This window comes from Mauremys mutica, chromosome 12 (assembly GCF_020497125.1).
Source record: "Mauremys mutica isolate MM-2020 ecotype Southern chromosome 12, ASM2049712v1, whole genome shotgun sequence".
Taxonomy (NCBI): Eukaryota; Metazoa; Chordata; order Testudines; family Geoemydidae; genus Mauremys; species Mauremys mutica.
The window spans coordinates 769,595-786,761 of NC_059083.1; the positions used below are offsets into that span (position 1 = coordinate 769,595).

The 17,167-nt window shown below is 49.4% G+C and overlaps 1 protein-coding gene across 1 annotated transcript; it reads right to left on the minus strand.

Moving 5' to 3' along the window:
* Nucleotides 1-1,802: 1,802 nt before the first annotated feature.
* On the minus strand, nt 1,803-15,924 carry LOC123345769 (killer cell lectin-like receptor subfamily B member 1B allele B). The gene is made up of 6 exons (XM_044982818.1): nt 15,852-15,924; nt 14,597-14,707; nt 10,673-10,834; nt 7,950-8,104; nt 6,622-6,734; nt 1,803-2,316 (listed from the first exon to the last, which is right to left on the minus strand). The coding sequence occupies exons 1-6, from the start codon at nt 15,922-15,924 to the stop codon at nt 2,193-2,195; spliced, it is 738 nt and encodes a 245-aa protein (XP_044838753.1). The 3' UTR covers nt 1,803-2,192.
* Between the last annotated feature and the right edge of the window lie 1,243 nt (nt 15,925-17,167).

The following is a 17,167-nucleotide window of genomic DNA, read 5'->3' on the forward strand; positions in this document are numbered from 1 at the left end:
CAGAGGCAGCACAGTCAGCTGGTGGCAGATCCTCTCCACCTGCCATCTCCGGCCTGTTCTTACAAAAGGAATTTCTACACCAGTTGAAATCCCCAAAGCTCAGAAACCTGCCAACAGATCCAGCTAATTTCCACTGCCATATAATCTTCCTCCTGTGCTGTTTCCCCATCTCACTTACCCCACCTTCGGCTACCGCCACCCCCCCGAAATACACGCTGCCACTCAAAGGGCAAATGAGAGGGACATTTATTGGCAATTGCCCCCTAAAGGAAGACTGGACCTGCATCATCTCCTAGTCATTTGTAACCGTGACCTTTGTGTCTATGTTTGCAAATTTTGTTAATGCCAACCCCATGCTTTTAAAAATAACCAGTCAGGCCCCACAAAAACACAAGGTTATTGTAAAAAAATCCTGACTTTTTTTTGGAAAACAAAAACAAACACACTAAATCATGGGTTCTTTTTCTGATTTCTGAGCCTCTGGAGGGGATCATGTTTTTAAGTTTTTCTCTGTATCTCTGAAAGGCAAAAATGTACAGTTTATTAAAACAAAAAACCTGAGCTGCTCACATGATTCCAGGAGCTGGGGCTTTTCAGAAAAACACCAGCTATCTTGAGGTTCATGATAAAATCAGGAGAGCGGGCAGCACTGAAATGTTAGGGGAGAATGTTAAAGTTGAGATTGTTCTGCAATCCAGAGGCTGTGACCGTGAGCAGCGGATGATTATACGGCAGTGGATTATTGGCTGTGTCCCTTCATTGTTCGTTCTCAGACATTCTACGGTGGCGAGGGTTGAACTTCCTTTACAAAAGTGTTAAGCAGCAAAGAATCTTATGGTACCTTATAGACTAACAGACGTTCGGGAGCATGAGCTTTCGTGGGTGAATACCCACTTCGTCAGATGCATGAGTGTTAAGATGGTTTTTGGGGTATCAACAGGGTTCCCATTGCACCCCACTTTCACCTTTGGCTTATTGAATTTGGCATTTTATTACTCATTTTAATTATCTAGTCATTTTATTATTGAAGTTGTGGTCTTGTGAACAGTTAAGCACACACAAAGTGATTAGTATGTGTGTAGTTGTTTGCATGGTCTGAATCTTGAACTGTAAACGCTATGGAGCAGGGACTGTCTCTTACTGGGTGTCTGTGCAGCGCCCGGCACAATGGGGCCCTGATAGGGTTGCCAAGAATCCAGAATTGGCCTGGAGTCTCCCGGAATCAGCATTGATCTCCTGGTCACTACTGAAAGCAATCCAGCAGATTTTAATAGGATATTTTAAGAAAATGACATGAGGTCATGTTGGGGGAAAAAAATCTCCCGGAATATCTTCAGTCAGAGTTGGCAACCCTAGGGCCTGATCTCTGCTGGGGAAGGGACTCTCTCTCCTTGTGTGTCTGTGCAGCACCTGGCACAACGGGGCCCTGATCTCAGGGCCTATATCCCACTTTACAATAGTAACAGTTAATAACTAAAAATCTGGAAAGCAACACAATGTTTTTACAAAAGTTTATTTTCCCACAGAAGTGAACATGCTTCGCATCCAGCCAGGACACACAGACCTGTCATGGGGCAGCATATTAAAGGAAGCTGGGTTAAAGGGGAGTGAAGTGGGGGTGGAAGTGGAGGTTCCCTGGGAATGGGGGCAGGGAGACAGGAAGGAATTGTGAAGGGAGGTTCTGAGACTTAGTATTTGAGCGGAGGGGTTTAGCATGGGGGGGAGGGGTTCCAGGCTGGAAGGATTGGTCCCTACCTGCTCCCAGGCCCGTTCCAGCCTTCTTGGTCCCACTCTTGCCCCCCCCCCCCCCGAAGCTGTGTGCCAGTTGTGCAAGGTGGCAATATTTCCATTGCAGGGGCACCAGCTCCCCGGCTTTGCCAGCCCTGGGGGGAGGGTGTGTCCTCTTTATTCCTGGGGGGCTGGAGTGGGGAAAACTTCTGGCAATTAGGGCCCAGCGCGTGGATTTGCTTTTCTTTAGTGGACAATAAAACCATTGACGGTTGATGTCAAATGCACAGATGTCCATCAGCTGCGGGTCTGGCCCCCGTGTCTCCGGTGGAGCTCTGGCTAATTCCCGCCAGCAGGGGCTCTGGCCCCAGATTCTGACATGACATTTATAAGTAAAGCTGAAAATACTGTAGATGTTTCAGAGACCGAAGGCCTTTTACTGTCCTGATCGGTCGTGCCGCTTTCTATAGCGGGAAAGCTGCTTTCTGGCAGAGCCATTTTAATTCACTGCTGCAGATGTCATAATCAATCTTAGTCTTTTTTAACAGTCCACAGCCGCTCTTTGCACCCTGACGTAATCCTGGGACCCTGTGGAATGAAGCAGAAAGTCACCGTCAGTTTGTTTCGGTTGATTAAAGAGTCTGTAGCAGCTCTTCCTCGTGGGGTGTCAGGTTGTGGTTTCTTCTTTCATCTCTGTATTTCCCCCGCACAGCCCCATTGTGGGAAATGGGATGGTCAGACGGGTCCTGGAGAACCCGTGTCCATGTTACCAAACCGTAAGCAGCACGACCCCATTACGCCCGTCTTGGTGCCCTCCCTGGGGAGTCAGCTCTGCAGCACACTCCGTGTAGCTCTGTGCCTAAGAGACACAATCTGATCCTGAAAGTGAAGTTACAGCCCCGCTGCTCAAGCACTGACCACTTCAGTTTAACAGCCCAGGGCCTGTCTACACAGGAACTGGAATGGAAATAAGGATATTCGTTGTCATTCACACCTTGCTGCAAGTCTGCCTGGGGACCCTTTTATTGAGGACTACGAGGGCCCTCCTTGAATTTAGCTTAAATCGGTCAATTACTGCTCTGTTTCTGAGTCCTTTAATTTCTAGTTATCATGCAAAGAAGCCCAAAGGAACATTGTCATTGAAATTCCTGTGTTAATTCACAAATGAGGCTGTTGCCTGCTCAGACAGGCTTTATTAGTGTATCTGCAAACTCCGCGATATGGCTTATTATGAGGAGCAGGCCAACATTTTTCCGAAGGGACCATTTTCCCATTGGGAAAAGCTGCTTGGACTGAATTGAAATGTCCCGGGGGAATGTATCGATTTTGTCAACTTCGTTGATATTTTGATCAGGTTGAAATGTTTTGCTTTGTATTTTTCTTTTCATTTTGCCTCTTTTGTTTTGATTTTAATTTTACACTAGCATTAGCACCCACAAGCTATATCAGAAGGCTCCAGGATGGTCTATTTTCACGCTGAAGCCTAGGGTGGCTATAGAGTTACTATGCAGTCATGGAGACAGCTACATGCATGGCTGAGAGTTGGTTTTGGTCAGAATGTCGCCCAGTTCCACCCTCGCTGGGGTGTGTTCGTGGCTACAGTCGAGTTTTCCAGTTCTCAGCGATTATGACTTTACAAATCACACCCTGGGACAGCAAGGCAGGTCTCTATGTCCTGCCAAGAGTCCTAGGCCATAGTGATATCAGAGGTGACGACGGCCAATCACCAGGATTATTCTACAGCTAATTTGAATGAAACTCTGTCATTGGTTGCATGAGGGAAAGTGCATAGATGCTGGATTACTTGGCCCAATCGCCACAGCCGTGCGACTGCTACCAGTATAATATAAAATAACAGCTGAAGGGGTGAAAAAATGTGTTTCACAGAAAATTTGGTGAATTTCACAGAAAATTTTGTTCCACAGAAACTTCACCTTCTTGTTTCTAAGCTTTGAGACCCCAAAAGTGGTTGTTTCGCTAGTTAGCCGCTGACATCGATGGGACAGGTGACGTGGGAGGAAGTAAAGGCAGCTGGCAGGATGTAAGCCGGGCTAGAATGTGTTTGGGTCTAACCTTGTGCTGAGGCTGTTTTCCTGGCTGTATAAATAAATTGATCGATTAGCATCCACTAGGCAAGTATTTTAATTGCTTCTGCAATGCAGCATTCCTGGGAGGGGTGCAGGTATTGTAATCATGGCTGTAAACGGGGGGTACTCACCCCTGCCGCGCCTCCTGCTGGTCGGTCCCGGAATGTCCCTCGGTCCGGCCCTGGAGCGCCCCCAGCAGGCTGGTGACCCGCCTGTTCTCTGGCCCCGGCGTCCCTCCCTGGACCCGGTGCCCGCTATCTATAATTGGGTCTCCCCCTCCCAGGGGAACCCCGCGCTACTATCCCCGCCTTGCCTCAGTAGTGGCTACTGACAGTCATGGTCTAGCCCCACCCCTGGGGCAGACTGCAGTATCAGCCCACTCATCACAGGCAAAGGGGGTTTGGACCTGCTGCTTTGTCCTACCCCTGGGCTGCCCTCTGCAACCCACAGTACCTATAGGCCCTTTGCTAGGCCGCAGCCTGGGGCTGTCCAGGCTGGAGCTTCCCCAGCGCCTTAGCCTGTTCCCAGCCCTGCTTCACCCTAGGTGCCTTCTCAGCTCCCTAAGCAGCTAGGCCCATCTCTCTCTGGAGCAGAGAGAGACTCTTTCTGGGCTCTGGCTTTCCTGCCTCTTATAATCCCCAGGGCTTCAGTTTGGGGCGTGGCCCCAGCTGCCGCCACTTTCCCCATCAGTGCAGCCTCCAGCCACAGCTCTCAAGCCCTGCCAGGCTGCTTTCTAACCCCTTAAAACCCCGGAGCAGGGTCCACCCTGCTACAATGGCCTATGTGTCACTGGCGGGAGCTCAAGGACACAGCTAGTTTAGTTTAAAGTCGGTGGCAGACTCCTAATATCTGTCATGCAGCCACTAGAGTCACGCTATAAGCCTGGGTGACTGTGAGGATTTTGCACCTCGAATGGGTACAAACTGGGGGCAAGAGCTCCCAATGCCTATGGGGAGTGTTCCCCCTGCACCACCTCTTAGGAAGATGCAGCAAGCTCTCTCCTCTTCGGCTGGCCAGCTCGGCCTCCCTCGCTGTGGCTCCAGCCCTGAGGGGTGCTGGCGGTAGCAGTGGTACTGGGGAACAGGAGAGCCGTTATGCCTGGCTCCTGTGCAGAGTGGAAGGTGAAGGTTGGTTGGTTGTTTCTTCTCTGTCCCTTCCCTTGTGCATCTGTCAAACCTTTAGTCCAAAGAGCAACAGGCGAGTTCTGCAAATTGTGTGAACACCCACTGGGTACCCCAGCCAGAGCCTTTATTTAGCTGAGTAAAGGGTGTTTTCACATGGAGATTGAGGAACACTTGTTAGAGAGCAGCAGAACTGCATGCACAGGTACCATTCCGGGTAAATATGGATATGCAAATAGTGTCTTTCTGAATTTGGGCTCCCCCTGCTGGCGGCTCACCAGATTGCTGTGAAGGATCCAGGCCCTAAATCCCTCACTGTGCTTTAAGCTTCCCTGGGTCTCAGCAGGCCATAGGCGCCGACTCTGTGGGTGCTCTGAGGCTGGAGCACACCCACCCTCAGTCTGCCACCAGTTCTTGGAAACGGAGCCACTCAGCCCACCCGCCTCAGCAACCTGCAACTAGCGCGAGTAGTTTAAACACACCCTCTGCCAGTAGTGCACCAAAGGTCTGAGCCTCCAGCCCCAGGTGACTGTTTAACATTCTCAGGGGACACGGGGCAGTTGTGGGGTTGCCAACTCTCCCGGACTGGATGGACCAGACACCATTTTGTGGCAATGGCGTCCCCATTTGCGTCAATGAAGTCCGGTCTGGGTGAGTTGGCAACCCTAGGCAGTGGTGAAGTGTGAAATGCACAGACAGGCTTTGCACAGAATTCGAACAGCGCTAGTGCCCTCTGCTTCAGACAAAGCCCAAGTGAGAACAGATCATTTAGAAAACAACTAGCATGCCATGCTGTTCACTAGCTCCCCCTTCCCTTGGGAATCCTTGTGGGGTCTGTGCTTTGGCAGGCAGGGGTCCCTCTGCTCCATCAGACTCCTACTATGCAGCTGCACTCAGCTTGAGCTGATACAAATCATAGACCTGCAGAGCTGGAAGAGACTTTGAGAAGACAGGCGCGCGCACACACACACACACGCACACACACCTCTCTCTCTCTCTCCCTCCCTCCCTGTGCTGAGTCAAGCAAGACCAAGCACACAGAATGGCTGATGCGGATGAGAGGTCAGCTCCTGCCCTTTCATAACCTTCCACATCCTCTGTTTTATAAGTTTACTATGTAAGAATGTGATTCCAACCCCTCCCCAAGAGGTGACCTCATTGCTGGGATCTCCCCTGCTAAACTATTTCCTCGGGGCAGGGACCAGCCTCTTGTCTAGAGCAAGTATATTTCTGTGGTCAGGAACTTAGATGATTGACCCTCTTTTGCTAGTCATTTGCCCACGCACCCCTGGATTTCCAGTTCAACCTGGAGGAAAACACACACAAAGACGACAACTAGCCCTCCCTCCCCCCGCCCCTTTAAAATGCAATTTGCAGCCTGGTAAAGATACCGGGAACTTGCATAATCTTGCTCAAAGTCCTAAATTGGACAGATGGATTCACCACGTGTCACTGGTGCCAGGCTTAAGTAAGCCGCGGTTTGGGGAGTGGGCATCTAAAGCAGGCTTAGATTATCCCGACAGCTGAGTCACACGTGAAATCCATTCCAGTGCCCTACACTGTGTGTCTCAACTGCTACGAGCCCCAGGGAAGCTGGTGTGGGACACTCTGCATGGTCTGACCCAGCAAATTACATGGCAAGGCATTTTCTAAGCATGAAATAGTAAAACTCAGGACACACTCACAGTTTTCCATGGACAGGGGCACCGTCCACCCAGGTCCACTTCTTCTGTGTAGAGTTGAATGTTAATCCAATCCAAACAGCATTCTCAGCTTGTATAACAGGCGGCAGGTCATTCTGCAACAGAAGCGGCTGGGTGAATGTGTTGCTCTAGAAGTCTTTTATTTCTGCCCCAGCGTTAGCAGCATGTGGTATCAGACAGACCCCGAGATGCTGCAGTACAGAAAAACCTAACGGCAATAAACCAGCACAACACACTGTGCTGGAGAAAGTCACTCGACTTCTCTGGGCCTCAGTTTCCCCTTTGTAAATTGGGGACAATGAGCTGCTGTTTGACCGTCTGGTCTGTTTGGATATTAAACTCTTTGGCTCAAGGACCACGTCTCCCGATGGGCACAGCCAGCTCCTCACGGAATGAGGCCCCCATCCTCCCTGGGCCCACTAGTTGTGCTCCCTGAATGGAAATAGATAATGATGATGCTGATGACATTATTATTCATAATAGATCTAGAATCGTAGCTCTCTGAGCTGCTGACTGGCAAACAAAATATCTGTAACTCACTGCTGGGTTTGAACCACATTCTTACCAGGTACCTTTTCATGGAGGTGCCCAGCAGGTACTTAGATAAATATTGTTATTTGTGCTCTGGTAGAATTTAGGAACACGGGACTGGCCAGACGGGATCAGACCCAGGGTCTATCTAGCCCAGGGCCCTGTCTCCCATAGGGGCCGACACTGGCTGGTACAGAGGAAGGCGTAAGAACCCCACAGCAGCAGATGTAGGATGATCTCACCCCACACTGGTTCCCATCCTGTCTCTAGTAGGTAGATTCTAGGTCTCTAACAGATCAGTGGCTTAAGCCCTGCAGCGGGAGGTTTACTGTCCTGTCCAAAGCTCTTCCAGCATTAACTGAGATCTCTGGATATTCATTATCCACGTTAGCTTCTAGTCTCTGTTTGACTTTTATTTTTGAGCCCCAATCAACTACCTGGGCCCCATTGTGCTACGTCATCTAGTGGTTCTCGAACTGTGGGTCAGGCGGGACCCCAAAGTGGGTTGCGACCCCATTTTAATGACTTGCTGTGGCCCGAGGGCTTCATCCCGGGGCAGCGGTGCTCAGGCTTCGGCCTTCCCTATCTGCCTGGGGCAGGGGTGCTCAGGCTCCAGCTCCATCCCCACTCCCCCGCCCGGGAGCATGTGGTCATTTTCGTTGTCAGAAGGGGTCGTGGTGCAATGAAGTTTGAGAACCGCTGTATAGAGACAGGGAACAAAGAGAACAGAGACACGATGAACGGCTCTCTCTGTGCCCCTGACATGAAATGTACGTTACCATCTGTTCCCGGTCCTGGATCACCAGCATTTGAGATCCCTTCCTTGAACAGTCGTCGTGGCTCTTGTTCCAAGTGCCAGTCTCCTTAGACAGCCAGTAGCACTTGTCCCCGTGCAGCAGCCAGTCCCCGGGGCAGAGTTTGCACCCGGAGCCACCTGCAGGGGGCAGTGGGAAGGGTGGAGATCATTAATGCTTCCGCAGTTTCTGAACACTGGGGAATTCTTTCCCTCCAGTCAACTGTGGAGTCAGAGAAATCTCCCGGAGCTAATCCCTGCAGCCTTTCCTGTGGGCTGGCCTGTTCTCCCCTCCTGGCTAACCCACCACCCTCCCAATTCCCTGAGCTGAAATGGGGAGGTCTCTGAATGAAGGGCCCAGTGCAGCTGCTGCAGGGGAACCTGCCAAAATCCTCAGAGCCCGGTTGCTGCTGGATGGGATGGAGGAATGACGGGGAAGCCGCCTCCCCTGTTGAATAGGCCAAAGTAACACCCCGACATGGGTCCTCCAGAGGAACTGAACCCCAGCCCTTCAGCACTAGGAGCACACACCACTTGAGCTAAAGTAGGTCTGGAAGTACTGGGGTCACTCTGGACTCCAAACTCTTAGGGTGCCGGTAGTGTGCCCGATGTTTCGCATCTCAGGGCAAGCACTGTAGGTGCTTCAGCAGTCTGGCCATGTAGGCGCTAGCCCGGGTGGGTGCCAATAACCACTCAGGCACCTGGCTCAGGGAATGGGGATTTGACTAGGGCTGGCAGGAAGGGGAGAGGTTGCAGGACGTCTCGGTGCAGAGGTTTAAACAGTGACAGGCATAGACGCCGACCCCGTGAGGACTTCAGGGCAAAAGCAGTGACAGCTGTCCGAGGAGCTTGGGGGAGGGGGCATAGCGGGGGTGGGAAGTGGCGGAGTGTGGGCGGGGCCCTGGGGAAGGAGAGGGGTGGAGTAGGGGCGGGGCCTCAGGGGAAGTTGTGGAGCAGGGGCAGGAAGAGGTGGAGTGGGGGCGGGGCCTCAGGGTAGGGCGCGGGGTGGCACATCCACCCGGAAAAATGAGAGTCAGTGTAACACTGACAGACCCCGGGTGTCGGCGGGCAGGATCAAACCGGGGACCTCTGAAGCTTAGTGTATGCGCCGCTACAGCATGATCTAAAAGCCAGGGCAGCTGTCAGCTACGGCTGTCGAGCAGACAGTCTCTCTCGATGGGACAGAACACCACACCCCGGAGGTGTGTGGGTTACATCAGCACCTGTGGTTACAGTTCAAAGGGAGCCATAGCTGACCCTGACTGGGTCCTGGGGGCCATCCGGCTGAGAGGCAGGGTCTTCATCCCCGGTGCCTGCGCTGTCCGCTCCGCTCCAGTCTCTCCAGCAAATAACCATTTGTGGGTTCCCAAGCCAGGCTCAGGTAGCACCGGTTCCCTGCCCAGCCGTCGCGGCTCCCCCGTGAGCCCCACACAAACCTCCGGCCATCACAACTAGCTCCACATGTGGCTCAGCCCACAGTTCCTGGGGCTTTTCTCCTGCTGCCACGAGGCTCCCACACAGAACCTGGCTACTGCCTGGGTCAGAACCTTTCCCCTTACCTGGGCAGGGGTCAGAGCAGTGCTTGGCCAAGAGGAAGGGGACATATGGAGATGAAGGGGCTGGTGGGAGTTGTAGTCCCCAGCTTTGCAGTTCCATCACACAGCCCTCCCCTGGTAGCAGGAGCTGACTCTTTTATGGACCAACCCCTAGAGACCTTGTCATAACAACAGGCACAAAACCTGCAGCCACATCTCCACTGCTAGGATGATTAACACACCCCACAGCTCACTTGTCAAGATCCAGGAGTCCTGCACAGGCCTATCACAACATGTGCTGTGTCTCCTCCAGTGCACTACATGCCCCATTAAAAAGATTGGGTGAAAGCACAAAATCACTATGCTCTCAAATGCACTCACACAGGAAAGTGATAAAAGACAAAAACACCACATCACCTGTCGGCGAACACTTTTCACCGAGCGATCGGTCTATATCTGCCCTCTCTGTCTTCGTCTTCAAAGGAAACCTGTATGACACCTTCAAAAGACAAGCCTGGGAGCTTAAATTCAAAACCTGGCCCGATACCAAAAATCATGGTCTTAATAAAGACACCGGATTTATGATTTGTTACAAGCAGCTGTAACTCTTTTTTTGTCCTGTGACTGCAGAGGTGTTAACCAACCACTTCACCTTGACCGGTCTCTTACAATATGCGTTTACTTGTGCTAAACAATCTCTTCTGCCTGGCATTTAGCCGTGACACTCTGGGGATGTCCACGCTGCAATAAAACACCCACGGCTGGCCCATGTCAGCTGACTTGAGTCCAGATGTCTACACCGTAATTTTATAGCCGCACAGCCTGAGCCGCGCGAGCTCAAGTCAGCTAACATGGGCCAGCCCCCGGTGTTTTACTGCACTGTCGACATGCTCTCAAGAGTCCTTCCCCAGCCCTGAGGAAGAGCTCTGTGTAGCCCAAAAACTTGTCTCTTTCACCAACAGAAGTTGATCCAATAAAAGATATCACCTCCCGCACCTTGTCTCGCCAGCAACTGGACAGACGCGCATAGTTTACGTTGTACCATGGAGTTATGCCGGATATAGTGGATGTAGATGGGAGAGGAAAACATCCCCCACACAGCACAGCGGTGAAAGGGTCAGACAGCAGTCCCTTAGATCCAGGTGTGAAGTGTGTCACAATGAACTGAGGTTACCTGTTGAATTTATCTGGGCCGGATCACACAGACTCTGCTTCAGACGAGAAAACAAGTCCTCCAGGCTGGCGTTGCATTCTCCTCCACTTCTGGTTCTCTGAGTGACACTGTCGCTCTTCGAGGCTGGTCCTTCCACTGCTTTATTAGAGAAGCCCTGAAAAACTTCAGAACAGCATCGGTGGGAACGATTGTTACTGCTTGTTGCTTAGGGAGGACAGAGCATGGGGATGTGATAGATCAGTGACTGTGGCCTGGTCTGCAGATAGACTTGCACTGAACTAACTAAAGGCTCTAGTTAAAACTGATGTAGTTATTTCAGTTCATATCTCTGCAGGGACTCTCTTATTTCAAAATCGAAGTGGCTCAAGTCGATTCAGCTCCATTCAAGTTGGTACCAACATTAACTAAATTGACCTTAGCGACTTTCATTCCGAAATAACTAGGTCCACACAAAGTGGACAAAGTCGATTTTGTTAATGACAGGAGCAAACTGAATGAAGCTAAATCAACTTTAGCAACTTCGAGTCTGAAATAAGAGTAAAAAAAAACGAGGAGTCCTTGTGGCACCTTAGAGACTAACAAATTTATTTGGGCAATAAATAAATAAATTTGTTAAACAATAAATAAATGTGTTAGTCTCTAAGGTGCCACCAGGACTCCTCGTGGCTTTTTTTATCAGAGGGGTAGCCGTGTTAGTCTGGTTCTGTAGAAGCAGCAAAGAATCCTGTGGCACCTTATAGACTAACAGACGTTTTGCAGCATGAGCTTTCGTGGGTGAATACCCACTTCTTCTTCGTGGCTTGTTTGTATGTTTGGTTTTTGCTGATACAGACTAACACGGCTACCAATGAAACCTGAAATAAGAGTGTTCGCCAGAGATTAGAACTAAAATAATTACACTGGCTTCTGAAGAGGAAAGGTGGAGCAACTGGTACTCAAGGTGGCTCAGCTGGGTTTGTTTCTTTCCTCTGCCACAGACTTCCTCTTTGACAATGTGTGCGGGTCATGACACTGTGCCCGTCACTGTGCCCATGCACTGCTACAGGCCGGGGACCAACTGGCTAAGCAGCAGTTCTGCAGAAAAGGACCTGGGGATTACAGTGGATAAGAAGCTGGATATGAGTCAGCAGGGTGCCCTTGTTGCCAAGAAGGCCAACACATATTGGGCTGTAGGAGCATTGCCAGCAGATTGAGGGAAATGATTATTCCCATCTATTCAGCACTGGTGAGGCCACACCTGGGGTATTGCATCCAGTTTTGGGCCCCCCACTACAGAAAGGATCTGGACAAATTGGAGAGTCCAGCAGAGGGCAACGAAAATGATTAGGAGGCTGGGGCAAATGACTTATGAGGAGAGGCTGAGGGAACTGGGTTTATTTAGTCTGCAGAAGAGAAGAGTGAGGTGGGATTTGATAGCAGCCTTCAACTACCTGAAGGGGGGTTCCAAAGAGGATGGAACTCGGCTGTTCTCAGTGGTGGCTGATGACAGAACAAGGAGCAAAGGTCTCAAGTTGCAATGGGGGAGGTCTAGGTTGGATATTAGGAAAAACTATTTCACTAGGAGGGTGGTGAAGCACTGGAATGGGTTCCCTAGGGAGGTGGTGGAATCTCCATCCTTAGAGGTTTTTAAGGCCCGGCTTGACAAAGCCCTGGCTGGGATGATTTAGTTGGGGTTGGTTCTGCTTTGAGCAGGGGGTTGGAGATGACCTCCTGAGGTCCCTTCCAACCCTTATCTTCTATGATTCTATGATTCAGTCCCTCTAGGCCTCAGTTTCCCCTACGAAAAACTGGACTAGGAGCAGTCTAAATTAAAGTTGCTCAGTAGTGGGGAACATAGTGTCAGTCTAAATGCAGTTGTTATACTGGGTTAGAAACTGCCCTAGATAAAGTGGTTCAAACTCCCTAGTGTGGATATAGTGATGGTGGTATAAAGGTGCACAGTTTATCCCTGTAAATTTACAGGGAACTGAAAGAGAAGAGGATTGGAGAGAAAGCAGCCGGTTGAAAAAAAAATCAAAGTTAAATTTGTTCTTCAGGTTTCCAAATGAAACAATTTTTCATTTTTTGAATGTTTTCCATGAAAATATTTCTTTTCAAATTTGTATTTTTCTCCCTTTTTTAAATCTTTTTTTCTCCTTTCTCCTTTTCCCCCATTTTGCCACTGAATGCGACAGAACAAAGGCTGGCCACAGTTTTCTCATTTTTCCGTTTGCCACCCTGTACGTTTTCCAAAGTTGAAAAGTGAAAAGAAACAAAAAATGGAAAAAACAACAACCCAAAACCAGCAACAACCCGGGGCGTTATTTGAGAGGGATTGGGGAAAAGGAATGAAAAAAGGTTAAAGAGGTAAGATGGAAAACACCAGGATAAAAATAAGTGAAAAACGGCAGAAAAAATAATCTGAAAAATGTCATGAAAAAAATCAGCAAATCGATAAATGAAAAAGAAAAAAGGGGGGGACCCAAAAAAACCCAAAAACGGGGAGAAAAAATGCTATTTTTGTTTTGGTTTCAATTTCACCCATAAGTTTTTAAAGTAGGAAAAAAATGGGTTTGGAAAAGTCCTTTCTATATTAAAAATGTTTTGATCTGCTCTGGAGAAAACCTCCTTCATTATCGCAGACGATGCGAGCTTAATTTCGTCAAGCCCAGAGCTGCACCTGGTCTGTGTAACACTTTGCCCCGCTGTTGGGGATGAGGACGTATCACACAGTTCACCTGGCAGACAGACTGGATTTCCAGCTGAACAAGAAAACGCATGATTTGTGTTACAGTAGCACTCGGAGGGAGAGTGGTGCTCTGCTGCGCTATGCAATGCAGACACAGCCTCTGTCGCAAACCCCTGCTTGTAAATAGACCACAGAGACAGAGGATAGGAGGGGAAGGGAGGCAGAAAGAGGGGAAATGACATGCTGAAGATCACACAATAGAGGGGAAACTGAGGCACAGAGAGGGTGCGCATTTAATTGAAGTGTGTTAACCCCAGAAAGGGGGGAGGGTCGAACTTAACTAGTGACTGAGCTGGAAAGCTGGGGTCAGGATGGCTCGCTACAGAGCAAAGAGTCACCAGGCAGCGGACCTGGTGCACTCTCCGTAGCAGAGCAGGTACCACTGGAAGTTAGCCCAGGAAAGGCCAAGGCTAATCAAGGTACCGTGAAAGGCCCTGTTAGACTCACTGAGCCCGGAGACAGGGCGCCAGACCGACAAGTGACAGAGGGAGCCGTGAGAAGCCACTACAGGTAGTGTGAAACAGAGAGTGCAGGTGCATACACGCCCGGCCGGCACGGGTGCTCACAAGAGGTGAGTGGCCCCATCACATAGTGCCAGCCTTCCACGTCCACCTCTAACTTCCTCACCCTCATAATATTGGGGTGCCCTTATCCTATAGGTTAACCTATTAACGCCATTTAACTCATTACCCTATACGTCCCCTGTTGCTCAAGCAAGTTTGTGGTTGGACGTCACCTGTTGCTCAAGCAAGTTTGTGGTTGGACGAGCTTATCCTAAAACATCCCAGCCCAGTATCACTTCAGTGTTCCGTGAGGTTCCAACTCCAGCTGTTGTGAATGCTGTTCCTAGTTCCCCATTCATCCGTGCCAAAGGCCACAGGCCGACTCTACTCGACTGTACTTATGCTAACTTACTTCAGCTCATGTCTGACAAGATACAGGCCTGTCGGTTCCTTGTGTTACTGCTGAATATAAGGAAAGACTAAGCTAGCTCTCTGGGCGACAGCCACTGCATCACGTGCATGGCACGCACTCATTGTCCCTACAAAAAAATCCTTGGTTAAAATAACGTTAGGGGCTTTGATCCTACAAACAGACGTGTCTTTACTCAAACGAGTAGCCCCACTGACTTCAACGTGGTGCATTTTGCCTACAGGAGACTCTCACAGCTGAATAAATGGCCTGGAGCGACTTACCCCAAGCACTCAGCACTGCTACCATCACCAGCAGGACGATGACCGCGGCGCACCCGACCTTCAGAACGACCCCATGCCAGCGCGGGCACTGCGGGGATTCTTGAAGATTCCCTGTTTGATTAAATGTGAGGAAATCGGGTGGTTACCTGATTATTTTGTCTTCGGAGAGCTCGCACGACAATTACACACCTGGCTAACGAGGTGCTTTCATAGCCCCTATTGGTTGCAGTTTCAATTACCCCATGTAGTATCAGTTACTCTGTTTAACATCCTATAGTGTCTTTATTACTACCCTGTAGTAATGTTACTACCCCATCCCCAACCTGCTTCTTTCTCATCCACCTGTTATGTCTTGTCCATTATATCTTGTCAATGCTTCCCATTTTACAGATGAAGAAACTGAGGCAGAGAGAGATGAAGGGTAAAAGTTTTTGCAGGAGCCTAACTGGCTTTGGAGTCCAGGTCCTGTTGACTTTGAAGTGACTTAGGAGCTTAAGCCTTATTGTGGGACTTGGCTCCTAAGTCACTTTGAAAATGAAATTTATTGGCATTTTTGAAAACTTTACCATAAGTGCCTTGTGCAGGTTGTACAGAGAGTCTGTGGGAGAACACAGGTCTCTTCTCAAGTCCCACTCCAGTGTCTTAGGCACAAGGCCAGCTTTCCTTCCCGAAACTACATCAAGCTGACCAACTGAATGGTCAGGTTTTTCACACCCAAAGAGCAAAACATGCACCCTCCGCCTAGATCGCTTCTATCTGAGATGCAGGAAAACAACACAGAACAAACAAACAGAGACTGTCTATGAGAGAGAAACAACAAACCTCCGAGTACTCTGCAAATAAACTGGGCAAAGTTTTCAATAGTGCCTAAGAGAGAGAGGCATCTAAATCAAATTAAAAATCAACGAGACTTTGGTCTCTAAGGGCCAAAATTTTAAAGGTATTTAGGAGCCTTGTGGGATATTCAAAAGCAACTAGGTGCTTTTAAGACCCATTGAAATTAATGGGCAGTAGGAGTCCAGGTGCTTTTGAAAATTCCCTTAGGCACTTAAATAGCTTTAAAAATCCAGCCCAATGCCCCTTAGGTACCTTTGTTACCCTGTATCTTTCCCAAAAGACAGCATAAAACATATTGTTACAAGAGTCGACTGCTCCTCCAAATGTCCCTTCGCACTCACCAGCTATTAGAAAACTGGGATCCCAGCTAAAATCCTCCCAATTTTGGCAGCAAACTTAGCAATCGACCCCCACTTACTGTGAGCTTTAGATGAAGGTGATAGCCTGGCCCCAGCAAGGTTTAAATCAGCATACACTATCTCCACAGCCATGGTATGTACCGGAGGAGGCAAATACACCCACCAATAGTATTGTGCAAGGACAGATGTCTATCTATGTACGAAGTAAGCCAGCTGACGCACCCAACATCAGGAAGTAGCGTCATTTGGGGGTGGGGTGGGGGGTGCTGAATTTCTTTCCTATTGCTGCTCTGTGGTCTTCCCTCATAAATTAGGGCTGCTGGCTGAACATTCTCAACCAAGGGGAACTTTAAATGCTACAGACCCCGAGGAAGTTGAGCGAATGGGGTTACGATAAACACACTGACAGGTTGGCCTGTCGTGCCCCATGCTGTGTTGGCAGAAGCAGCTCTGAATGGTCAAGAGGCAAGAAATGGGTGCGGCGATAAAGTTTTCAGTGGGAATTGGTGCCAGCGGGGGTGGCCATCTTGAATCGAGACATGGCCACCTACCCTTCCCCCCCACAGAGTTGGGAGCGTCAGATTCTTGCATTGGTGTGTATAGATGGAATAGCATTGGTGAATTCTCCTTTCCCCATCTCTATGGCAATGCCCCCTGCTGCATTATGAGGATGGTGAATTTAACTTGGGATGCAAATTTCTGATCATAACAGCCAGAAAGTTAAATGATCAGGTTCCTAGGACCTCCCCCATGGGTAATAGATCCGCAGTGTCCCATTCGTGTATCTTAATGGCCCCGTCACTATAGTATCTGAGCCCCTCATTATCGTTTTATGCCCCTCTGAAACAGGGCAGGACTATGAGCCCTATTTCAAAGCCGGGGAACTTGAGGCACAGAGACACCAAATGAGTTACCACAGCAGAGAAAGGCCTTGAACACTGGTTGTCCCCATTCCAGGCTCATGCGCTAACCACTAGGGACCACCCTTCCTCAGAACAGCTTGTCAACCTCTTGATGGATTACTGACCAGTTGGTTGCAAAAACAGATGAACAAAAAACACTAGCTGAATTTTTCATCCATTGCAGCAAATGCAGCCTCCTCCTCTGAGCAGCAACTCAGCTACCAGCCGGATATCTGTGGTTTTGACCTTTTCTGGTAAGGAGATAGAAACAGCAATAGTTTTTACACCGTTTTCCATTCAAAAGCTAAAACAGAGCTAAATAATCTCAGTAGGGGAATCAGCAAAATAAAATGAGATTGTTACCCCTTTTAGCCCGAGTGGTTATCTAATATTCAAGGCCTTGCAGGTTGTTTTGGTTAAGAGAGACGGATAAAGCGTGAGGGATGTCTTTGATTCAATCATCTATATTTACA